General features: G+C 45.0%; 1 protein-coding gene across 8 annotated transcripts in view; it reads left to right on the top strand.

The window, feature by feature from the left end:
• CSMD2 (CUB and Sushi multiple domains 2) overlaps positions 1-25,514 on the top strand; it is a 323,412-nt gene that overhangs the window by 222,398 nt on the left and 75,500 nt on the right. For all 8 annotated transcript variants that reach the window (XM_072027339.1, XM_072027338.1, XM_072027341.1 and 5 more), the window contains 9 exons: positions 3,457-3,626; positions 5,497-5,653; positions 6,047-6,238; positions 7,563-7,689; positions 12,210-12,412; positions 14,944-15,135; positions 17,611-17,749; positions 18,281-18,468; positions 24,992-25,186. In XM_072027339.1, coding sequence (XP_071883440.1) covers positions 3,457-3,626; positions 5,497-5,653; positions 6,047-6,238; positions 7,563-7,689; positions 12,210-12,412; positions 14,944-15,135; positions 17,611-17,749; positions 18,281-18,468; positions 24,992-25,186 — 1,563 coding nt within the window. The remainder of the gene's footprint in view (positions 1-3,456; positions 3,627-5,496; positions 5,654-6,046; positions 6,239-7,562; positions 7,690-12,209; positions 12,413-14,943; positions 15,136-17,610; positions 17,750-18,280; positions 18,469-24,991; positions 25,187-25,514) is intronic.

The raw sequence follows: 25,514 nt of genomic DNA, 5'->3' as shown, positions 1-25,514 counted from the left end.
TGTAAAACTTAATAGCCCAGAGATGAAAGCTGGTAGGTGATCTTAAGGAATGCAAATTTCACATTAGCGCGGATGTCCCTGGAAAACTCCCTCTGGCTCTTATTTTTTCCTTATTCTGCAGAGGTTTCTGGCATGGTACACCTTGCATGTCTCTTCCTCCTAACCGTTGCACCTTTTTTGCAATTGTTCTGGCAATTATTTATACTAATAAATAAATCTAGAGATAAGAGGAGAGGAAGAAGTCATCTGTGACACTGAGCAAGTTTCTGGCTGTCATCCCTAATGCAGATGGGCTCCAGGCAGCCTTGTCTGGTGAGGTCTGCAGGGCAGCCCCCTGCCCGGCCTGCAGAGACCCCTCCAAGCACAGCAGCTTGCAAAAAAGAGCAGAAGCAGCAGCGTGCCACGTTGAGAAAGCAGAAAGGAAGAAGAATTGCCACTGCCTCAGGCCTTTGCAAAAGGAAGATTAACGCATTTCTGGTTTTGTTGTATGTTTAGTAAGGGGGAGAATATTCAGGACTCTGCTGCTGCCTGGGCCACCCACAGCACCATGAAGTGATTCATTCAGAGCAGACAGAACAGATCTCTTACCTGTTTTCACTCTGGCCAAGCCTGCTAGGTAGATTTTCTTTATGTGCAACCTTCACAAAGAAGGCATCCCAGCAAGAGCCAGGCTACTTTCTCAGTCTGTTGAGCTTTGCTGTTGACTCCTGCCATGCTGAATGCATTTCCCAGCACTGTTTAATGCCTAGGTCGCAGGGTTGCATCATCCTGCTGTGACAAGCAGCCTCTTCAGGGCATGAATAATAATCAGGTTGCAGAGAAAGCTCATCAAGGGAATAGAAATCAAAAAGAATCATAACATAGCTTAAACGTGATCCTCAGACATCCCTAAATGGACACAATGGCTTCCATTTTCCCCATTCCCTACTGTAGATGGCTTTGAATTAGCATGTGGGTTTTATAATAATGGATCGAATTTCCTGTCTGGTGATGTGCACAGAACTCTGGTAGCAGGGTGACAGCTTTTTCCCTGCTGCCCGCAGTGCACTTCCAAGCCTGTGTGCTTGCCCTGTTCGAAAGGCTACAGATGGAAACTGGGGGCGTAGCCCCTCAGATCACAGGAGATGTGTTTTTGCCAGAGAGCCCAGACACTTTATATTCAGTTCCTGTTCTAGATGGATCTGTACAACAACAAGGGCGATCTTGTCCCTTGGCCAGCCCGTCTCCCCAGGGCAGGAATGCCTCCCTGCTGACTGCTGCTTCACACCAGGTGCCAAGTGCTGATGTCCTCAGCATCATCCCCGGGTAATCTGTGCTAAAGGGAGTGCCATAGAAGCCAAGAAGGGAAGAAGAAAGTCACCTCAGAAGTACCTCCTCTCCCCCAGTCTGCTGCTGCTTCTTCCTCATTTTGCCTTCATTCTTTATTAGAAGGACCAGCAGAGGTAGCAGAGTCAGTGCAGAAAGCTGCACATGCACCATGATGGTTTCCCTGAGATCCAGCAGCTTTGTATGCTGCGAAGGACCCGTGGAGACGAGGCAGAGCCAGCTAATCAGAAAAGCTGTTTTCAGGGCAAGTTGGAGCAACTCTCCCCAGTTGTGCATACAAAACACCAGCACTCAAAGGAGTAGCGAGCCAATGTTTTACAGCTGAAAATCTTTCAGGGTAAATAGGCCAAGAAAAAGACGACTCATGGTTTGCTCATGTGGGAGCTAATCAGGGAGTAACAAAAAATCCTAAACACAGGGTGGTTGCAGGACATATTTGCATATGCTAGGGGATTGTACGTCTCTGTAGCAAATGGGCTCTGGCTGGGCTCAGATGCTCAGACGAGACAGTCGCTGCTGAATGAGTGTTGCAAACTTTTGCTTCCTTCCTTAGATACCAGCAGGTAAGAGCTAATTTTCAGATTGTCCCATGAGCTCTGGGAAAGCTCGGTGCTATCAGAGTACTACTGCTGCTTGCAATCAGATGCACTTGAATATCTGTTCGCTGCATCATGTAGTGGGGACTGCATGTCCTCGCTACAAGCAGTCCTATTATACTCACTGTGGCATGTTCATAGGAGAAAGAGATAGTGTCTTTAAAAGCTTGCAGTACATAAAATAGGCGAAAGTTGGTTCTTTCCATTTCCTGGAAGCCTTAAACCCAGATCTCATGAGATTCGAGATCGATTGAATCTCCAAAGCTGTCATTCTCCTACTTCTCCAAGGAAGATCACTCTGCCTAGTTTTGTGTCTTACAAATCTTCCAGCTTCAAATTTGACTCAAAAACAAATGTTCACACTACCCAGAGCAGAAAAGCAGAGAAGTCTTACTAGAAGAATGTAATATAATAGGGACAGATTGTAGTAAATAATGGAGAGAAAGGAGTCTTTTTTTTTTTTTCCAGAACTAGTAAAATTATAGCATTTTATAACCTGTCATAGAACATAAACTCCCCCTCAGAAATGGGAGAAACAATTGCAGTAAAGTAAAGTACCCCTACCCTTCCAGTTCCCTGAGCAAGAGGTTGACAGGAATTCCTGCAGCAGCATCTCCTTCTCTGTCCCCAGTCCCTTGTATTTTGAACAAGAAAGGTCAATTCTTTCTATGCCACAGAAAAAACCCGAGCCCATTGTGGGACTCTGAGTGACATGTTGGGAGGAAACAAACATGTAAATTAGAGCTAGCTTCTGAAGCAGAGGGGCAAAAGGATTTCCAGTTTTCTCTCTTTTTCTAATGGGAATGGATGTAATTGTTAGATGCAAAGCGGGGAAGAAAAACAAAAACAGGGAGCAAGGGGCAAGAGGTCCTTTAAAATATTGTCAGATGATGAACTGAAGAGCCAAGGGCAGAATTAACAACAAACAAGAGGAAATGTCAAATTTTGCCCTTTTAGTTTTCAGGAAATTGTTTTGGGGAAGATTTTCAAATTCACACATAGCTTTATTGTTGGTAATTATTTTAGAGTTTCACTGAGCATTTCTTTCTGCAGAGATCTACACTCGAAATACACAGGTACCAGCAGCCAGCTGTGTGCCGTGCTGGCTGTTAAAAGAATGCCATTACAATTTTTATTTCCCATGTTGACGTAAAAGTTGTAAAGGTATTTGTCTAAACAGCGTGGCAAAAGACTTCAAATATTTCAATCTAATAATATTATTTTAATTTCCTTCTGGTTCATGAATCAGAAAGGAACACAAACACATGCACTGTTTCGAGCAGGTGGTGGCTTTCCATGGATTTTGACTTTCTGTGACACAGTTTCCCTATCTGTACAAGGAGAGGATGTTAATCTCTTGTAAAACACCTGAGGTTTGAGCATGGCAGAGGTGCTAGTAAGTGCTGGGGTTTGTTTCTTTGTTTTTTTTCACTAACTGCACTTGGAAATAGAGTTCATGGATATGTTAGCAGATGGGTATAGGAAGGAGTGAGCATCTGTGGTTATTAAAATGTGGTTTTGTGTCTTTATATAGCTGAATGTGGCTCATCTGTAACCGGAACCCAAGGTGTTCTGTTGTCCCCCAACTACCCAATAAACTATAACAACAACCACGAGTGCATCTACTCCATCCAGACGCAGCCAGGAAAGGGGATCCAGCTGAAAGCCAGGACTTTTGAACTGGAAGCAGGAGATGTCCTCAAGGTAATTCTTTTGTCTCTACCAGTGAAGGGTAGTGCTGTAGTGAGAGCAAGATCTGACAGGGAGGTGATGTCCTAAAATTTTAACAGAGCTAGCTGAGACTAACCTCTGGAAAATGCCACCCAGGCAGTGCCAGCAGTGCAGTGGTAATCTCTGGAAGAGTCTCATACTAGGAATTGGGCTGACATCCCCCAAAAAAGTCCTTCATGTGGCTTCCATAGCCAGGAGTCACTGCTGTGTCACTAAGTGCCTGACATGGCTGCTTTGAAGACAGCAGCAAGATTTCCTGGATCAGACTCTTCCTAAGGCTAGGCAGCTGAGCTAGGATATTATCTGTGGGTATTCCCTCTAGTGCTAGAACAAGGTAGAAAGCTGATACAGCTGTGAAACAATATATTCTAGCCCAGGGAAGCTGCCTGATCAGCATGTGTCACTGCTGGGCATTAGTTGGCTGCCTTTAAAACATATTCTGTGATTTTAGGGAACGAGCACCTCTGAACTTCACATTTTCATGGCAGTCCCTGGCAGCAGAACTAAGGCAGTAGTGAACATCCTGTGCTCTACAGCCTAGCTGATTGTTTGAGGCTTCGCTCTGCTGCTGAGTGTATAAACAAATTCTGTACCCTGTAAAAATGTGGATATCTTTGTTGCATTGCTATACCTTCTGCTGTCTTCTTCCCTAAGATGCAGGGAAGGCTTCAGTCGTTGTTACACATATTGTGCCTTATTGTTTAGGTTACCAAGCATCTGTCTTACATAGCAAAAGTAGTGGAAAGAGCCCATATGGACTGAGAGAGGCTACTTTTATTTTTAGAGAGAAATACTTGGCCTCTGAGAGTGAGCAGATAGGCAAAGACAGGCTTTAACCCATCAGCTTCAAATACCACGCAGAGCTACAAAAGTTACACCGTGTAGAAATATGAATTAATTTGGGTAAATAATTTAATAGATTTACTGGAATGCTAGAGGTCTTCCCCCTGTAGCTAGACTTCAGTTTTTAATCTGCACAGTTGTACAGGGGGAACTGTTGACACATGAGGAAGTGGGAGGTTTGTAGAGTTATTTTTGTGTTTCTAGGAACCAAGGCTGAATCCCCTGCAAAGCGGGTTTATTTAAATTCAAGCTTTTCAGCATTCCCATACTCAGATTAATCTGCATTTACAAGTTTCAGGACTCTATATGGAAGGAGACAAATCCAGGCTGAGTTTCTATTAATCACAAAGAAACGGTTTTGTAGGAAGCATTAATATTACAAGACGTGTGCTGCTGTGCTAAACCATCTTCCCAAGAATGCCTCTGTCCTTCTTTAAGTGCCATACTTCTGCACTGTGAGATAGGTGTAATCCACATATTTGCAACTCACAGGATGACTAGAAAGAGAGAGATTTCCTGCTAATGCAAAGAATATACTTGTGAAAGAAATTATTTTCATCAACTTCTCTTCCACCACTGAGGAAAGTTACTGTCAATCTCTATTAGTGAGAAGTTGCTCTTTATCCTTGTAAGAGAATCATCCTATCCAAAAGGAAAAAAAAATCTATTTTTTTAATAATAATAGTGGGGTCAAGACACATCCATGAGTCACTCTAGGAACAAAGTGTTTTTCCCAGTAGCTGTGCTGCAGCTTTGGAAAGAGAGCTTAGTTCAGAAAACACAGCCCTGAGTGCGGTAAAAGCTCAGGTGTACAGGGAGGGATGCGTATCCTCCTGCTCCTCAAACAAACAGCACCATCAATTCTCATCGAGTCACACTCTTAACTGGAATAATTTCACTGGCTCCAAATGAGCTGCCCGTATTCTCAGTCATGGAGGATTTGACCCCTGAGGTTGCAAATAAAGGACGTTTTCCAGTATGTGTTTCTTGTTCCTCCCAGGTCTATGATGGCAGCAATAGCTCCGCTCGCCTGCTGGGTTCCTTTAGTCGCTCTGAAATGCTTGGCACCAGCATAAACAGCACTTCCAGCAGCATGTGGCTCGAGTTCATCACCAACAGCGAGAACACGAGTAAAGGCTTTGAGCTGCAGTTTTCTAGTAAGTCTTGGGCCCATATGCCTGTGAGATGGGAATCTGAGGTGTAGTTGTGTATCTTGGTGGTACAGTTGCATGAGTAGAGCAAATGGTCCTTTCTATAAAGATCTTGGGGTCTAAAGAGGAAGCAGAGTGGAGGAGATGAATTATGCCAGCGAGCCTGTTCTGTTGTGAATGAGGTAGTGGTGATACAGAAATTTCCACTTGCAGCTGAGATATCAGATCCCTGGGATCTCCTTCCAATCTCAATCAAAAAAAAATACAATTCTCCATATGGTGTTTCTTTTTGCCAACAGAGCATTTTCCTTCAGAGGAAAACAGTTAATATAATCTTGTGCTAATGGCTTCTGGCTGTTAAACATATGAGGAAAGTTGATGCTGTTTCTCTCGCTCCAGGTTTTGAACTCATCAAATGCGAGGACCCTGGCATCCCGCAATTTGGCTACAAGGTCCACGACGAAGGGCACTTCGCTGGCAGCTCTGTATCCTTTAATTGCGACCCTGGCTACACACTGCGAGGCAGCAGGGTGCTGGTCTGTCTGACTGGGGAGCGGAGAGCTTGGGATCAACCCCTGCCAACCTGTGTAGGTGAGACAAGTCTTGCTTTTAACAACTCCTCTAACGAGTGCTTTGCTCATGGGCATCGCTCCGAGTGCCCTTTCTTTCTCTTTAGCTAATACACGTGACATTATCTCTGGTATTGATTGCAGCCGTCTACATCAAAACAGATAACGATAAGGATCCTGTGTAAGGCATCTTCAGATTGAGAGCGCTGATAGCTGCAAAACTTCTACAAGCAGTTTTAACATGAAACACTGTGCTCTGAGCACAGATTTGACAAGGTTTTGTGCTTCGCTGCAAGGAGACTACTGCTTTCTCAGTCCTTGTCCTTTCACTTGCACGTGTTAAATAGAATGGCACTTCCTGCTAATGGCAGATTTCAACTTGTGTCCTGGCATTTGACAGTTCAAAGTCATGTTTATTTGAGAGCTACATGACATCTGATCCCAGTTTCTCAGACATTTTAATTTCCTTAGTCTTCTCTTCGTTAAGTCCTGAGGTCTCTTTACACATAACTCTCCAGCAGAATATCTTTTTGCATGGGAAAGTATTTTATTAAATTTTGTATATCTAAATGAAATGCTGTTGGTCTGTTACATGACAGCAACGTGTTTAGTTAGTGTTTCCTGGGGCATGTTGAAGTTCTTAGAGACTTATGCCTCTGATCTCAGCAACCAGCAACCTGCTTCCATGGTCATAAGTGGTGTGCTCAGACATTGGCATTCCGAATTCTCCCAGAAGTTAGAACCTTTATGCTGCAAGTCTGCTGAATTTCAACATTGCGTGTTGAGGTGAAAAGACAAATTTATGTGATTTATCCATCTTCCTAACCTTTACCCTATTAGCTGAATATAAACGTGACTGGTCATGTCTGCGTGAACATGTGGAAACTCACAGAATTTTAATGGATATATTATGAAAACATATTGAAAAATCCTTGCACTGAGGTTCATGTAGCGGACATGCACATATTGGCTTCTTCCTTTGATCACACCCATGAGTTGTTAAGACTTGCAGATGCAAGGAGAAGAATTGAGCTCTTTCACCCCAAGCATGAATCAGGGAAAGCCAGGATGCTGGCAGGCTCTGCCTTTATTCACTGTGAAGCCAAAAAGGTGGAGGGAAGCTTTGACAACGTGTCAGATTTTAGGAACATGCAGAGAAGTGCAGTTATTCTGCTGAGTCACTGTTTTAGCTGAATTAAATGACTTTCCTTATCTTTGGCTAGTAAGCTCTAAGAATCTCTTCAGATGGGAAGAAATTCTCTGTTGTATCAATAGGATGAGAGTTGCATTGTTGCCAAGAGCCATAATATGTCGTGAATCTTCTCACTAACCCATATGTTTTTCAGCTGAGTGTGGGGGTACTATCAAAGGAGAGTCGTCAGGACGGATACTGTCTCCCGGATACCCCACACCCTACGATCATAATCTGAATTGCATTTGGACAATAGAGGCAGAAGCTGGCTGCACAATAGGGTGAGTTGAAAGTTTTCGCTCCTGGTTTTTACAGTTGCTTTTTTTCTGTTATCGTCTGTTTTCTGCAATTCTTCAGAGTGGTGATGGTTTACTCAGTGCTTTCCTGACCTGAGGTCAGAGCTAGCAGAGAGGTTTAGTAACTTCTTGTCATTGGGTTTCCAATGCACGAGCAACTTCCAGTTGAATTCTCCTCTTTTTTTTTCATTCTTCTCTAAGAGTTCCTACAGATTTCTGGAGGACAAAGTAGGATGCAACCCCGTCCTCTGTTCCTCTCCCAAAGTGTAGGAGATTGCCTCATGCAAAGACTGTTTCAGCGAATGAACTTTACTCACACTTTACTCACATGCGTAATCCCATCCACTTCTCTGGGAGTACACAAATGAGCAGAACTATAGGCTCGTGTTTGCAGGATCAGCCAGAGGCTTGCAAGGGCCCAGGGCTGAAATGAAATGATGCCAGGCAATAGTATGGTAATACACCTTGTGACCCTTCCTTTGTCATTAGAGATGAAAGCTCTCTTCTTCTCTTCCTTTATTTGGCAGCTCAAACAGAACAGATGATCTCTGGGTAGTTGAGAGAGCACATTTTCAGCAAGTTCATTTTTATGGTAATCCATTGGAAAAATAATCCTCTTCACGCATGATGCAATTGTATAAAGCCCTCATTTATAACTTACATTAAAATTAATCACCAAAGCTTTTTGAATAAAGCTGTATCTGCACAGAAGGAGGGGAAGGAAAGGAAGGAGAGAGAGGCAGAAAAATCAGTCTGCCCATTATGGCCATGAAAGTTAAAGGGTTGTACTTTGAGAGAGGATTAATCGTGTGCGTGTGCAAACACAAGCGTGCACGCACACACAAAATTGCAACTAAAGTGACTTGGCTGTGAGACTCGGGAGAGAAATAGGATGGAGAAGCAGGAGGGTGTGCTGGAAAATGAATGACATTGCCTTCAAGTCCTGCTTGCAGAGCTGAGAGCAGTGAATATACGGTTAGGAGCGGCAGTGGCGTTCTGTTGCGTGGCGGTGATCTCAGTGCCACGAGAGGGTTTATTGATGCTGCCAGCCCCAGCCTAACAAATGGTGCTGTATGGACAGGCTCCATTTTTCACAGTCTCATCGAGAAATACGAGTGAAAACATCTGGCTGTTGCAGTTTTCTTCTACAGATATTTCCAGGCGTGTCACGTTTCGCGGCTTTTACATTTGGGAACCCTCTCCTGGCTAGAGGGTGGCGGTGGGGAGCCCTGCAAGCTGCTGGTAGCATCGAGGACCTGCAGCTTTGGCATTACCACGCAGTGGGGACTTCAGAGCACGGTGCTGTAAAGCTGCCTTCTGCTGCAGCTCTCTCCGGATGGGAGCTCAGCAGCTTGCACGGAGCCAAGCTGGGAAGCAGGGGCTTGGGCAGGAGACGGCAGCAGGAGGGACCCCCAGGCTGGGCAGAAAGCTTGTGGGGTGTCTTCTGGAGGGCTGGGGCAGGGTGGTTTTGCACAGGTCATGCAGATTGTCAGTACAGAGCTGGTCTCTCCTCTGCCTTGCTAAGCTGAGAGAAGTTGCCCTCTCTATCTCTCTCTATACGATAGAGGACAGTTTATATATATATGCATATATATTCCTAATTTGCTTTTAGCTGCATTTTCTTGCATGTAATTGGGATTGTCAGAGTGTCTCCATTGTCTGCTAAGTCAGTTGTTCTGTCTTGTCTTAAATTAAGCCCTGCTGGGAATGGAGTCAGGCTGATAGAAAAACTGTGCTGTTTGGTTACAGATGTGCTTTTTGAATAGATTGATTTGCTCCAGAGATCACCAGTTTTCTTAATAAAATCAGCTCTCCCAACAGATTCCTCAGCCAGCTGGTGTCGAGCAACTTGTGTCTTCTGGTTATATTCCTAAGGCATTCTCCTCGTTGGTAAACCCTGCGAGCAAGTTGCTTGCTAGAAGTAAATGAGGGAAGGGAGCTGCTGGAGGCAGCAGTTAGCCTCAGTCCCTTGGCGAGGTGTTGGTGAGCTCCCGAGTGTCCCCCATCCTGGGTCAGTCTCTGCCAGCATCTCCCTGTTTCCCTGTTTCTGACATCTTCAGCGATGAGTTTTCCCTGGCAATTCTGGCCAACTAGCTCTGGTTAGCCTGAGAGCAAACATCATCAGGCCAAGGCATCAGTGGAGAGCAGCTCTGCTATCATCCATTCTTATTTTCCTTGTTTGTTTTTTTATTTGTTTTTTAAATGCAAGGTCTCTGCTAGGTAGATTTATGATTCTGCTCTTTCGGTTTCCGTCGGATTTCATGGATGTCGTTTTGTTGCTGAGTGCATTGCAGTGTTTGGCTTTTCTTCCTTTTTTTTTTTCTTTCTTTTCATGGTTCTACCTTATTTATTTGTTTGCCCTGGATAAATGGGAAAGCAGCCAAGCAAATGCTTTCTTGTTCTCTTCTGAGGGCTGCCAGGGTTTTAAGCCCAGTACCTGATTGTTTTATTTTTGCAGCTTTTCTCAGTACAGTTTATAGATTTCTGCCCCTGTTTTGGAGTCGTGTGCCTGGAGTTACCCACATTAGCCTAACTGCAGCATGTCAGGAGGTATTTCCCCCAGTGCTAATGTGGCAATGAGAAACAGAGGCAACTGAATGACTTCTTGTTGCCTGACATTTTAAGTGCAGGAGTGAAAAGGACTGAGCCCTGATGTATGGCAGCAGCCTTTAGCTGATAACTCCCTCGGGGGTAACAATAATAATGAGGGTATCTCATGCTTAGGTGGTACTTCTCGTCTTGGAAGACCCAAAAGCTCCTTGCAAAGTCTGGATTTGTGTGGCAGCTGCTTTACATCCTTCCACAACAGAGGTTGTTTTGGAGAGAAGTGCAGTGTGGCATTGCCCCAGCCCAGGGTGGGAAGCGAGGAGCATCCCACTGGGGGTTGTGCTGGGACCAAGTTTGTCCCATCCCGGGTGCCACCAGGGCACTTCTGTCATCCTCCCACCCAGCCAGGTCCATCACCTGTGCAGTCTCTGCAGTGAGTTTCCTCACCAGGATGACTCCTGGCAGCATCTTTGGCTTTCTCTGGGGAATTTTCTGGGGAAGTGTCAAGCAGGCAGAGCCCTGGTTGAGTTTAAAGGCAGGAAAAAGCAGCGCTCCGAGTAGCACTTGCTGCAGGCGGTTGTGTACCAAGGAGCATTTGATGCAAATGCTGAAGACTTTGCAGCCCTCTCTCCAGGGCAGACAAAACTATAAAGTACACCCGGTAAGGAAACACAATCTGCATTCAGAGCATTGTAATAAACACCTCATGGAGAGCAGAGTGTAATTTCACCGCCAGCCACCAGCTTCTTAGTTTCTGTTTTCTCTTCCTTCCCTTCCTATTGTGTGTTTTGGAGAGCTGGCTCATGCTGACTCTTTCCCTTTATTTCTTACCGAAGTTATTCTGTTAGCTGATCTGAATAGAGCTTTTCAATATCCAAAACTTTGTAAAACGTGTAAAAATCCTTTCCTGTGTCAGCCACTTTGGTCCACTGACGTGCTTCAATCCAGCATTCAGAATTTGCACTTGCCTGTTTGCTGTCTCCCCCCAACACACACTCCTTTCTGCCCTTTTTTTTATTAACCTCTGGGGCACCAAATACCCTGGTGAGGGTTTCTTTTCCAGCACGATGCTATTTTAAATAAGAGTGGTGCTGGTTGTTTTCCTTTCCATTTTTTTTTTCCCCTGATATACAAGATTAGCTTGGTGCCAGGAGCAAATTCTTTGATCTGAGAGCAAGTAACAAAAATCAATGCATTTTATCAGTAGATGCTGGCCCTTGACAAAAAGCTGTTCCTTGTAGGACACAAAAAAAGCAAAAGGACAGCCAAGGTGATTGCTGTGTGCAACATAGGGACAAAGTGTGAATTGCATGAATATACATCAGTTGTCTGAAGGGACCTTAGCACATTTACTGCTAATTTTCCTTTTAGAATAAGTTTCTCAACACTTCCGTGTTTATCTGTAATAGAGCCCCGTAAAACCAAGGACAAAGCCCGTCCTCCTCTTCACAGCTTCTGTGCCTCCCTGCTGCAGGTTGCTGGCGTGTCCTTGGCTGAGCCTTTGTCTGTGTGACAGCTACTCACCGTAATGGCTGAGCACCTTCAGTGCAAAACCAACGGCGATCTTCCAGCTGGGGATTTCTCCACTGCTCGTGGTTGGCTTTTGGACCTTTACGACTCAAGATTTTTAGGAGAGAGTAGTAATTTTGTTTGCTTAGGGAACAGCACAAAGGACACAGCTTTTCAGAAAGCATTGGTATCCATGACCCAGTTGTTTTCTGTTTTTTCAATGTGTTTTACTAAGGAGGCATCCCACTAAGAGATCTTGGTTTTTTATTGACTGAGTATGTTTGGTAGAGGGCTAAAATAGGTGTCTGAGGTGGGTGGCAGATACCAGGAGAGAACACACTCAGTGGGACGAGGTACCTTGGGCTGGTAGCAAGCACCTTTGTAACCCTTCCATGGAAGAAGGCAGAGCTTAGTTTGTGGTGTGACCTGCAGCTCTTTCTGCCACGCAGGCTCCATTTCATGGTTTTCCACACTGAAGAGTTCCACGACGTGCTGAGGATCTGGGACGGTCCGGTGGAGAACGGAATCCTCCTAAAGGAGATGAGTGGGTCCAGCTTACCCAGCGATGTCCACAGTACCTTCAATTCCGTCATCCTTCAGTTCAACACGGATTTCTTCACGAGCAAGCAGGGCTTTGCTGTTCAGTTTTCAGGTAGGCTTTAGGTTCTTTCCTTAGCGTTGTCCAAACTTGGTTTTACTGATAAGTGATTTCAAGGGTTCACCTATGAAGTTCTGCTGGCTGTAAGCTCATGACATTGTATTGGACTCAACAGCAGGAACTGTGCAGTCTTCCAGCCATTTGTGCTCTGCTGCAGTTGAGTCTCTGCAAATAGAGAAAACTCACGTATTCTGTCCTTGCAATGCAGGTAAATTCTCTGCTCCCCTCTGATACAGTCACCTTCACAGTGGTGAACTTGGCAGCAAGATATAAGCAGTTCTTTGTGGAATACTCGATAGGAATTACAGATATTTTCCACCATGTTCCCACTCAGTCCCTTAGAGACAGCAGCACACAGGCAGCTTCCCCCAGGCTTCCTTGGTCAGTGGTCTCTGAAAAACCAAGTCTATTTAAAATCCCTCAAATTGGATCCCCTTAGATGAAGAGCCCCAAAAGCTCTAGTTGCTGTAGGGATGTCATTGCAAGCAGCAGCACTACGTGTAATGCACCTGCAGCCTGTCATTGCCTAAGTCCTGGTGGTCATTACCGAAGACCTGGCCTCGCAAGTACATTTATTTCAGTTATATTTGGGTGATGCATTTCAGTATTCTCACAGAGGTTTCCAGGATGCAGGCCTTCACTGACGTGTCCAGTAACTAACCAGGCAGATGCCCATTTTGGAGATGGTAGGAAATAGCTCAGGAAACTGCTGGGTGAGCAATGATACCACTTTTCTGTGACTCAGACATATCAAAGCAGCAGAGCCCGTTCTCTCTGTCCCAGGTTTTTGCCTAGAGTTTTCTGTTCTGGGTGCATTGCATGGCCTGGAGAGCAGACCAGCTCTTTGGGAAGAGTTTGCACTGGCACAAGACCTTCTGGGATAACCCTGACAGAGGGAGAGCTTTGCTACTGAGCACAGCTCTGCCTTCCTCTCTCTTTGCCAGGCTTGTGTCACAGCCTGCCAACGGAGACCAGGATGGGCTGCTAACTTGCCTTATCTTCAGTTGCACAGAAAGAGAGAGAGGGATTTCCTCTGGCTCTTTTAAGAAGGGCTTGCTATAAACTGGCTAGGTGTAATGGACTCATATCAACGTAGCAGGAAATAAGCTCTGCTCGGCTGCCTGATACAGAGCTGGTCTTTATTGAATGCTTCTGTTCAAAGCCTTTGTTCACAAGGTGTGACTAAGTAGTCAGCCCTAAGCTCAGAAGTATACAATTTTGGATCTTGTGAACTTTAATGATCTATATAAGCTTGCAAAACTTCTGTCACTCCAGGACTTTCCCTGCTGTTAAATAACTGTAGTGTTGACAGGTCGTGAGCTCAGCCAGCAGAGAAGCTGTGCTGCCTGCCCCCCGCCGAGAAGGCACTTGGGGAGGGAAGCTGAGAGACCAACGGGAGCCGTTCAATACCTCCAAGGGACATGGCAGCGAGGCTGGGAGGGCAACACGTGTATTTCTGAAAGGTCAGGCTTGATGCTTCCCAGGGCTAAAGGCTAAATTCTCCTCCCACTCAGGGGAAGCGAAAAGTGCTAGCAGATTAGTGTATTTTGCAGCATGTGCCTGACAAAGAATTCTATAAAAATGCCATGTAAGATCAGTGGATGCCTGGACTTATTAAGTAAACATGCCTGCGCACAATTATACATCAAACTTGCACTCTGTGTAGTGCACTTGAACTTGCTGCTCCCCAGAGCCTTTACCAGCTGGCCTGGCAGATGCTCAGTGCAAAGTAAAAGCCAGTTTTTGTGCATGTGGCAACTTTAAGAGATACCAAAGGGGGAAGGATGGAGAATGAAGTCATTGCTTGGGTATCTGCTTAAGGACAGAGCCTAAGCACAGCCAGCCCTTGGCATCTGCCGTGTGAATCTCTGCTTTATCTCCCTTCCTCTCTTCCTTTCTGTCCTCTGCAAATAAGTCAAGATGGAAATAGGAGGAAATAGAGCCTCCTTGATGGGGTGGTAGCTTGGGACTTGGAACAGCCAGGAACCAGACGGCAGCGTGCCATAGATCTCCTCCATAGTTTATAGCAAATGCAGTAGTCTTTCCCTGCTGTGGCTTTGTTTCACCGCTGGAAATGATGCTCCTTCCTTCTGCAGAGAAAACACTAGGTTAAGGATGCTAAAAATAAACAGTTGTAAGATATTAGAGCAGCAAGGGTTTGGTTCAGGCTGAAATTAGGATGTGAAGGAGCTAAGGTTGTATCTGATCCATTCTGGAAATCGATGTCTTTAACAAGTGAAGGTCTCTGCTGGAGAGACCAGTGCGGGGAGGTTGGAAACTTCATAAAGTTCTTGTAATCAATCATCTGCAAAATATTTTGCAATTATGTATTCAAAGAACTAGCAAATGTGTTTCAGGTAAATCAATGGCAAATAAGGAAGGAACTTTGAAGTTTTAGGATGAAATGTAGTATGTTGAAAGTGGCTGAAAATAAGATGCTTCATTTTTTGACAAAGCAAGAAAGGTATAAGCTGAAATTCCGCAAGTCTGTGCTAAATATATATTTTTTTTTTAATGCTCTTCAGTTTCCACTGCCACTTCCTGCAATGACCCAGGGATTCCTCAGAATGGGAGCCGGAGTGGTGACAGCAAAGAGGCAGGCGACTCCATCGTCTTCCAGTGTAATCCAGGATATGCTCTGCAAGGGGAGGCCAAAATCACTTGTGTGCAGATTGAGAACAGATTTTTCTGGCAGCCAGACCCTCCCTCCTGCACAGGTATGAGCAAGCATCCATCTTTCCATTGAATTGGCTTCCCTGCCCAGTTTCATTGCAAAACTTCTATATCCGAAGGGATTGAGTCCCACCTGGTTTGAAGAGGTTTGCAGCAGGGTACACAGGTCTCAGCCATCTCACAGAGCTACTGTTTAGTGTCTGGGACAGTAAGAATTTAGTTCATGCTGGAAGCTCATAGGACATCCTGCAACGTAAGTGATATTATTTAACCTGACAGGTCAAAATTAAAGACTTCTTTAAAACTCAAGTTGCTAGAGAGGACTGGGGTCATGGGTTAATAATTTCTGCATGAGAAGACAACAAATTCTGTCACAAGAAGGAACTATCTGACATTCTCCTTGAGTTCATAAAGTAATAAAAGAAACTCATGAGGGTTTTTTTTCATATGTCAAGAACACAAAAATATTCACGCTAAGAACACAGGAGCAATAAACATCAAATTTACTGTCCATTTAAATGCTAGCCACCAATTATTTACCCTGTAACTTTCATCCCTTCTTGTGCAATGTTTTTTTTCCCAAGCAATGAAAATCAGTTAATTGTGTTTCTAACATCTGATTTAATGCCAGCTAGGAAGCTTCTGCAGCATGCATAGGATTTATTCTCCCTGCAGGATGACTTGGTGTTTTCTGAGTGACTGTCCTAATGATCGAGTGTGGCACTCCTTCAGCCTGATGGAGACAGTCCTTTTACTTTTCCCGGAGCTATATCTAAGTCATATCGTTGCATGTCATGCCCATCTTGTCATTCTCCTGTTGAGCTTTCTTTCACACCAGAAGCTGGGCTCGCAGTCCTTTTCAGAGCTGCATAGTCAGTGCCTTAATCTAGGTGTGGGATGAATTCTCGTGGGTCATCTTTACTGCAGGCAATTTGACTCAGAGATACCATGTTGGGTCCTTTTGGAACAGAGGCCTGGCAATCTTGTTTTAGGAGACATAATATCTTTGATAGGCTGCAGAAAGCTGAAAGCGATGTCTCACTTCTTCCCTCCCTTCAGTGGCAAAGGATTGGGAAAAATAATCAGTAGCCAGATAACACTAGTTTTATTGTAACTGCTATAGAGACAGGCCTCATAGAGCTGACTGGGAAAATGGGGTTTAACTAAAGGCTTGGATTAGATGGCTGTGCTTAGCATTCAGATATATTTTCACAACTTTTTTGTACAACTTCTGCAGTCCCTAAACAAAGTGGGCTTAACTGAAATCTCTCTCGAAGTAACCACCAGAGATTTCGGGGCATTTGAAATCTGGATCCTGACCCAACTCCAAATAGCTCTGACTTGAAACCAGCTTCTAGTTCAAATCCTTTGGAGATTATGGGTGGGATTTTCAAAGAAATCAGAGTGTTGAACAGTCATCTCCCTTAGGCTTTTCAAAAATGAGTCTTTAGTTTCTTCTAAAATTTCCCATGACATTAGTATGGAAGAGGAATGCTCCCTGAAGGCTCATGGACACAGAATACGTGCTCGTTGTTCTTCCAAGTTATTTGTGCGTGACCTTCAGATAAACTCTTCGCTGGTCTGTGCTGTGATTCAAGAGGGATGGAAGTTCCTGGTTCCTGCAGTGCCCTGCAGCTGGACTTGACTGAAGTAGTTGCTTTTGGGCCTTGGAGAAGGATCTCTAGGTTACTCTCTGATGTGATCCTTCTAGTACGGCCCAGCAAAATTTTACCTGTTATTTGGAGATTCTTGTGTATTTGCAAGGAGGGCTTTAGAAAGGCCCACAGGATGTACACACACCTCCATGGAAGAGCCTTCCAACATTTGCTGTCTTAGTTCTGTCCCACACTACTTCATTTCCCACTTGGTGTTTGCATTGTTTTAGTCTGGTTACTGTCAAACACCTGCCTTCAGTGCAGACCGTGCTCCCTTCTCTCACCCCATCCCAAATCTGGGAGGATTGATCTGAGCAATGGGGAATTTTTAGAGCATCGACCCTCATGAAGAGACTGCAAAAAGGCTGACAGTAATAAATCAATCATGAGTATTCGCCACAGTGGACACAGATGCAGGCAGTTTCAGCCTCAAATAAGTAATAATTGATTTTTCAATCAGCTTGGCATTTAACGTGTTGGCGACTGTAATAAACGCGAACAAATCGTTAGTACCAGACAACATGTTTTCACTTTCTTAGCAACAGTCCAGACTTTGATGAGGAGTTGCCTACATAAATGCAACAAAAGCATCTCTCTCTCCTTCTGGTTACTCATATCTCATGAGGATTGCAATAGCATCCCTAGTTGTCCTTTTCTGTGTGCCCTGTCTGGAAGAACACAACCCTCATTTCTGTTAGGGCTGCTACAAGCTCTTCCAACACATATCTTTTAACATTTGACAACCTTGCAGACTGCCTCTCTGTCCCCTTATCTATCCACCTTTCTCTTTTTTTTCCCTCCCTTCCTGCTATTTTTAAAGTTTCTCTAAGACAAAGCCTCATCCCTTTGCTTGATTGCCTTCAGCTCCCTGTGGAGGTATCTTGACAGGACCAGCAGGAGTGATCTTGTCCCCGCAGTACCCAGAGCCCTACCCGCCGGGGAAGGAGTGTGACTGGAAGCTGACCGTCTCTCCTGACTATGTCATTGCCTTGGTATTCAATATGTACGTACCTGAGAGCTGTTTTGGTCTCCTTCTGTGGCTGCGTGTGGGGATGGGGAGGGCGTCTCAGCTGTGGGGCACTGCCTGGGTGAACCACGGGGTTCATGACCCACCTGTGGGTTGTGATCTACCTGGAGAAACCAAACCAAACCTGGGAGGACTGGCCTCGTAGTCCTCAGTAGTCTGTTCTCAAAGGGTACCTTAATTTGGGAGAATGTGCACGTATTTCAACTGCAGCTCCTCCCTGATACGTGCATGGCTTTTAAAGAACATGTCCACGTAACTAGAAGATAGGAAACCCCCGTGACTTCACGGGATGTAAGATTACGTGCTCTGGACTGCATCACTGGTCCTTGACTCCTTGCATGAGGAAAGGAGATGGAAATGTCCTGTGCTTAGGGGAAGAGCTGGCTTCGGGCAGAAACAGTCTCTTGGCTGTGTGGTTGTGCAGCCCATCAAAACCACAGCCTCTCTTCTCCAAAGGGCTGCTGTAGCATGCTCATGCTTCAAGAGCTCTTCCTTTTGTTTTTGCAGCTTCAGTTTGGAGCCTGGCTATGATTTCCTTCATATTTATGATGGACCCGATTCTCTCAGCCCTCTGATTGGAAGCTTTTATGGCTCCCAGCTACCCGAGAGGATAGAGAGCAGCAGTAACAGCCTCTTCCTTGCTTTCCGAAGCGATGCATCAGTCAGCAACACTGGATTTGTCATTGACTACACAGGTAAGAGCTGCCCAGGGGTGCGTCTGGCCCAGCTAACTCAACAAAGTACTTGGGATTTTACCTGCATTTATTGTCAGGTTAGACCACCTAGCTGAACCAGGTGGGAGAAGCTCTAGAAGCTATGGAAAGCTCTCTTCAGACAGTAACCCTGCTGCCTTTCCAGCTCTCACCAAAGCCGCTGAAGATGCACAGTGGGGAAAAGTAAGAGATATAGAGAGGGGATTCTGTAGGCTGGCAGAAGAGACAGTGACATAAGGTAGATAAGAACAGCATAAAAGGCCTGTCGTGTGGCTGAGGATCACTTTTTTTTGTGGCTTCAGCTCTAACGGTGAGAGACATGGGCAGTGGTTAGAGTTTTCCCTGGATGCTTTTGCCTCTCTGTTGATGGAGCAAGCTGAGAAGTGACAGACCTGGCACTGCTGCTCTGGGAGACAGGGAGCAAAAGGAAGGCTTTGGCAGAGAGTAGATAGAAGAATGGAGCACAGAATAGACAGAAGAATGGAGTTGTTACAAACTCTAGTGAAAAATGTGCTCTGAAAAGCTGGATCTGATGAGCCATGATTATGCAACACAGAGAAAAGGATTAAGAGGTGCAAAAAACAGGGCTACAAAGAAATGATTCTTCAAGCCTGCTCTGGCCTATATATACTAGCTTGCTGTATGGGAAAAAAAGCATTGATAGCTTCAGATGTCCTGGATGCGTGCCACTATAAAACATGGCTTTGCATCCATGGTGTACGCTGTGAAACAGGCTGTTGGCTCTTGTTGGCCCAACTGTGTGCTGCGGGAGCATGAATGGCTTGTGCTGGAGAGCTGATGGGCTGCTGCTTTCTCCATGTGTTTGGGCAATTCTCTTTTCCAGCACCCTATATCCCATCTGTAGCTCCTGCTATTGAATTTACCTGACCAAGAGATTAAATTATAGTGAAATGGCAATTCCTATTATTTATACTGAACAGATTAATTTCCCTGCAGTGAAATTATGAAATAATAAGATGAAGACAACTGGTACTGCTTAAGATTCAAGAGATTAAAAGTTTTCTGCCCTCATTAGAATTAATTTTACTAAAGATTAAGTCTTGGGTCTTTTCTTCTTTTCCATATGCCTTTTGGGTAGCCATAAAGTAGTTAACAAATGAAATCTCATTAAATTAGGGTTGTTGTGTGATGCGTTTTTCTCCTAAATACTCCTACAGTGTTAATCGCGCCTACATACTTCCCACAAAGCCAAACTGCTGGGAGAAAAGAATGAGGCTTTAAGTTTGCTCATTAATTTCCCCGCACTTTAAAAGGAGCCCAGGATTCAAGTCTGAGAAGCAGCAGAAAATAGAACTTTGGGGAATTGAAGGAAGAAGAAAAGCAAGGCGGGGGGGGAGCACGGGTGAAGGAAAAATCAAATGCCGAGCTCGGCTCCTTGCCAGCGGGGAATCCCAAGTACAGTTCAAAGACTCTGTCCCTCTCAGCTCCTCATTGTGTTGGGTCAGTGTTGCAGCCCACGTAGGCTTCTGCCCCTGCCTCCCTAAATGCCCTGTATCACCTGTGCCAGTCGTATGTGAAATGCTGCTAATTCCAGGGGCTTCGTAGTCCCCTTTTTGGTGGTGTTTGGGTGGAAAAAAACCAAAGCAGCCATCTGTCAGTCCCTCCTTGAAATCCTGCATCTTCTCTGGGACTGGGACTGTATCACTAGCCTGGAGCTATGGTGTGTCGGGTGAATTTCAAACAGTTTCAGCACTTCATTTGAAATTGTTTCAGGGGCAATGGCTCTTCAAGAGAAAGTTGTCCTCTGGGGCCAGGAGGAATGGAGAAAACAGTAAGAAAAGAATGAATTTGTCTTTTACTATGCTGATTTTTGCATGGAGCATGACAGTGAGAGTTGAAGTGGGACTGCAGCAATGCCATAGGAAGGTGTTTGAGGGCAGATCTTCGGCTAGGCAATTTCCCAGTTTAGCTACGCTGATGTACTACACCAGCAAGATTTTTGATAGATGAGCACATATCATTGCTTTGTACCCATGATGTGCTGTCAGCTGGGCAGCAGAATGAAAAATCAAGCTAAGGTTATTAGCAAAAAAACTGCGCTTCCCCCATGCACTCTTAAATTATTACACTGAAATTGTTTACTGTCTGCACAAAGCTTTGGATGGTTCAAAGGGTAAGGTGAAACTTAAATAGTTTGGGGGATTTCAGCTGGGGAGGAATTTATCCTTTGGGGTGACTTAGCAATAGCGAGTAGATTTTGGCTTGAGGCTGGCTTCTGAAAAGGAAGAAGTGCTTTCCTCAGGCACCCTGTTATAGGTCTGGGGAAGTGATCACAGTCCTCAACAACGTGCTTGTCTGCAACAGTAGTTAATGCTGTTTTTTTGAAACCCGTGTGCTTTGTTCATAGCACATTCACTAGAGCCCAGCAACACTTTGTCTACCAAAGCAAAAGGGTGATAAGTTCTTTACAAAATAGGAAAGACAGTTACAAAACAAGAGCATGAGTACAGGAGGCTGCTTCTGATCTACCTAAAATGTGTCTCTTGTTCCAGTTACTGCTTAAGGTTTAACTGTCTCCACTTGATTTACAAGACCCCTTTGTGAGAGGGTCTCCCATTAAGCTGCTGTTGCCAGAAAGCGTTCCTAGATACCCTTTTAAATTTGACTGGGGATGAATCTGTATGGTAGGGGTTATATTTTCGCATTGGGAAATCGACTGAATTCTAATAATCGGTTTGCATTGCATCATCTTGCAAACTACAGATTCTGAGAGGCATTGTATGTATTCATAATGATATTTTTAAACTGAGACCACACTTTATGAGTGATGTAAAAGGCAGGCTGGTCATTTGGAAAGCTTTTCCCAGATTATCCCCCCAGTGATATTCTGTGTGTGTTGTGGATCTGCAGTCATGGACATAAAAGTGGGTCAAACTCCATTAAGTCCCTGCCTCCATCCAAGCGACACATCCTGGTGATTTGATACCAAATGTGACCCAAGTTGCATATTCAGGTTTGGCTCCTCATGCTTAGGGCGGAAAGCGGGAAGGAGTTTCCAGGTCGGATGCTCCAAGGCAGTAGGTTTTCTCACGCTTTCTTAGTGCTTCCTGTTTCTGTTAGAGGCCAAAAGTGAAGAGGCGTGAAATTGAAAGCAAATGAAGCAAAACCGATTACTTTTCACCCATCCAAAGGAATGGGGAAAAAAAAAGAAAAAAAGAAAAAAACTTATTTCAAATCTGTTATTATTTTGCCAGAACTATTTTGCCCATCCTGAGCATATAAACATATATTTAGCATTACTTATGGGTTAGTTAAGGTGGAAACTCCCCACAGGAACGCTATTCTGCAAAATCTGTTGCAAGGCAAGCTGTTTAAAAACATCTAGTACTGCTTGCTGTTAAAAAGGTCAGAAATAGGAAACAACTGGCGTTTGAAAACACAGATCTGTTCTTTGGGAAAGGTGGTCCAGTTCCCCGGGGTGACTTCTGGCTGTGCTCCTGGTGCCTGGCGTGGCAGCAGCTTCGCCGTTTGGGGTGCCAAGGCTGCACCTGACGTGGGAGATCCTGATGTAATCTGTCCTTTCTTCCGTGTATGATGACTGCTGTGAAAAACTCTTTTAGGCAATTTCTCTGGGTGTTGCTGTAAGGTTTAACGCTTATTAAAGGCTTGCACACGTTCACAGAGCAGGAGCTCGTGATGCGCTGGGCAGACCAGCGCTCTCTGATGGAGCCGTTCTTGAACACGCAGATAAAAGCCTGACCTCCTCGTCTAGGAGCTCCTGCAGGCTTTGAGCTTTCCTTGGGAAAGGAGAGGGGAATCACAGAAAACTTCTTTTTGTGGACTAATGAGCCAGTTCTCATGGCATTTTTGCCTTGACTCTTTCCTAAACGTTTGGCAGCCTGACTCCATGTTAATTGGGACATCAGGGTGAAGTCCTTGATTTCTGAAGGGCGTGACTGAACATAAAACATTAATTCTAAATGAGCAAGCACTTTGTAGCCCAATAAATCAAAGGCTGCGGAAGCTGTGGTTTTTCTACATCCCTCTACGAGTCTCTCGCTGTCACCACGCAACCAAATACTTCCTTAAGTTTGAGCTCCTGCCTCCCTTTGTAGCCTACTGCTGAGGATCATCGGGGCAGTTCATCAGCGGAGGAGTGTTCAGCCGGAGAATTGCGTAGGACTAGTGTCAGGATGCATCGTCATCCGAGGTGAGTGGGGTCCCCGAAGGCACAGACCCTCGAGGGAACAGAAACAGTCAAGAATGAGGAAAACACAACAAAAGCAGCGGGGTCATCTCTCAACAATCGGCCACCACCCCCTTTTCAGCAGCCAGCAGAGTGACTTGAGCGCTGAACATCACGATTTTTTCAAAGCAAGAGCAGAGACTGAGATCAAGCACATGGCTGAGACATCTGACAGCTGGGTGGGAGGCTGATTGGCAGGTTGAAGCTGCATCAGCTCGTTAGATGAAAGGCAGTGAGGCTGTGCAAAATAACAAGAGAGGCAGAAGGTGGCCATAAGAAAGCCGTTGGGTGCAGCTTTTGTATGAAAGGGTCTAAAACATTAACAAATCCGAGAAGTAAAGGCTTGCAGATTGAAGACATATTTTGGACATGTAGATGAAGCGTTGACTCTTGTAAATGGCTTGTGTGCTGAAGGGAACTCCAAGCTCTGCAACTGCACCGCTCATCTTCAGTGCCCTCATGCCCGAAGTGATTCATTCCCCTCTGTGGGTTGTGGTGACCAGTCTGTGCCAGGATATTCCTAGGACTTGCTGTAATGGTAAGGGCTGCCTGCTCGCTTCTCCAACTGCAGCTGATGTGTCACAAGCATGAGGAAGAATGAGGAGAGAATATGTTCATCCCAGCTGACCCGCACGCTAAGGACTTTGCTTTCCAGTGCTGTGACTAAACCAAGCTTTTTGGTCCTTGTATCTTATTCATCTCAATCAAGATTTCTGTATCGTGTCTAGCTGGTGTCTCAGCAGGACCTTCCATCAGATCACACACGGCCAATAATGGGATAAAAACATAGACCGAATTCTTTTGTCTTAGAACCCGAATCTTCTCTGCAATGTTCTCAGTATCACAGCTCTCTTCTGAGTATGATGTGAATTAGGCTTCTAGGCACATGTGTGTATCTTCCCAGGCTCAGATAAACTGGAACATCCTATTTTCTGGTTGAACACCAAAGGAAGAGCGACTTGTCCAAACTTCATGGAGCCAGACACAAGCATGGAAGAGAGCCCAGGAGTCCCACCCCCCCCCCCCCCAGCACTGCCCCTTAGGCTCTGTCTCCTTCAAGAGCAGGGGCATTGCCTACGGGTCACTCACTGACCACAACCAGGCCACAAGCAGCTTCTGAGGTGCCTTCACGGAGCCATACGGTCCTGATTTAAGGTCTGATGGTAGAGGTGCGTGATGGTGTCTGAGGAGCATTGAGGGTTCACCAGGATGTGGCTCCCAGAACTGGGAACTGCTCTTCTAGGGAAAAACAGCCCGTTGTGCCCTGTTTACCTGGATCACTAGCCAGCTGGACAGCTATTTTGTAAAGAAAACCATAAAGCTAATCCTGTTTTTCACTGGGAACAAAGCAGGGGGAGAGGGGAGAACAAAAGCAAGATCTGGGGGCTTGACTGTTTTCTCCTTCTCCCATCCAACCCCTCCCCAAATACCAAAAAGCCCATGATTTAATGCTTAAACACGTTATAATTGTTCACAGACCCACTGCTCTCAGAAAAGCCCTCATCTTTAATGAGCAATTTCCAAATGACAAAAGAGCAGGATTAATCAAAGCCTCTAATTATATTTCATGCAGAAAAAAAAAAAAAAAAGGCAAAAAAGAAAAAAGCCCTCAGAAAAAGGAAAGAAATATCCAAGTCCTGACGGCTCTTAGTCTTTACTGGAATTTTCATATGTAAATGGGGTTTTTAACTCTGCAGGGCATAGCGAACAGAGAGAAAAATGTCTTCATTTTGTCTAACTGCTTGTAATCATTTTGCAATAATTGCAGCCATGCTGCACATCTGGAGAGCCAACCAGCTAGCACGTGGCACGATGTATTTTCGTGGTGAGAGCAGACAGCTCTTAGATACTGGCATGATAGGTGCCAAGGAGATAATGTGAGCAGATGTAGCACATCTGAAATATGTTGTATGTTCAATCTGTGTTTATATGCCCTAATTTGCAGAATTCCTTGTAGTCTGTCTCCTGTTGAAGAGGGAGAGCGAGTGTAGATAGTTGCCCTGTTGGTTGGATTTTGGGTACCAGTTAATTTCTATGAAGTGAGGGTTTCCTTCTTGCTCGTGCTGGAGCTGGAGCTGAGCATCAGCAAATGGTCTGCACCAGAATTTGACCCGTGTAATTCCCAGATTCAGCAGCATGAGAGAATGCTTGAAATCTAAACCCTGCAAACAGTGCTGGTCTTTGTCATCTGCTTAAGTGAGATTCCCAGACAAGAAAAGCACAAAAAATGTGCTGTTGTCCACAATTTGAAAACCGCTCTGTCAGACCAGTAAAAATCTTGGCAATTTCATCTTACAGAAAATCCCAGGGAGTCCTGCTTTGATCCTGGCTCAATTAAGAACGGTACACGGGTGGGTACAGACCTGAAACTGGGATCCACCATTACCTACTACTGTGACGGCGGCTATGATATTGAAGGGGTCTCCACGCTGACGTGCATAATGGGAGAAGATGGAAAACCCACGTGGAACAAGCCTCGACCCACCTGTACAGGTAAGGCCCTTGTGAAAAAGGCGAGGAGAGGATGATCTGCCTAGCACGAAATACTTCAGCATTTTATCCAGTTGCAAAGCTTGTTGTTACTTTTGTATAGAAATGCTTGCAAGGGGACAGAGATGGTTTTTCTCAGTGTTTCATAATCCTTCCATTTTTTAACACCCTGGGGTCAGGAGAAGCTGACTTACATGAGGATTCTTGAACCTTCATTTTATAGAGAGAAAACTGAGCAGAGCAGCTATGTGCATAGCAAAACCTGTTTCCCTAGTGCAGGGCAGGATGCAACAACTTAAACATCTGTTCAACTTAATCCCTGCTAATCAAA

The sequence above is a fragment of the Anas platyrhynchos genome, chromosome 24 (genome assembly GCF_047663525.1).
Source record: "Anas platyrhynchos isolate ZD024472 breed Pekin duck chromosome 24, IASCAAS_PekinDuck_T2T, whole genome shotgun sequence".
In the NCBI taxonomy this organism is placed as follows: Eukaryota; Metazoa; Chordata; class Aves; order Anseriformes; family Anatidae; genus Anas; species Anas platyrhynchos.
This window is presented reverse-complemented; position numbering and strand designations above follow the sequence as displayed.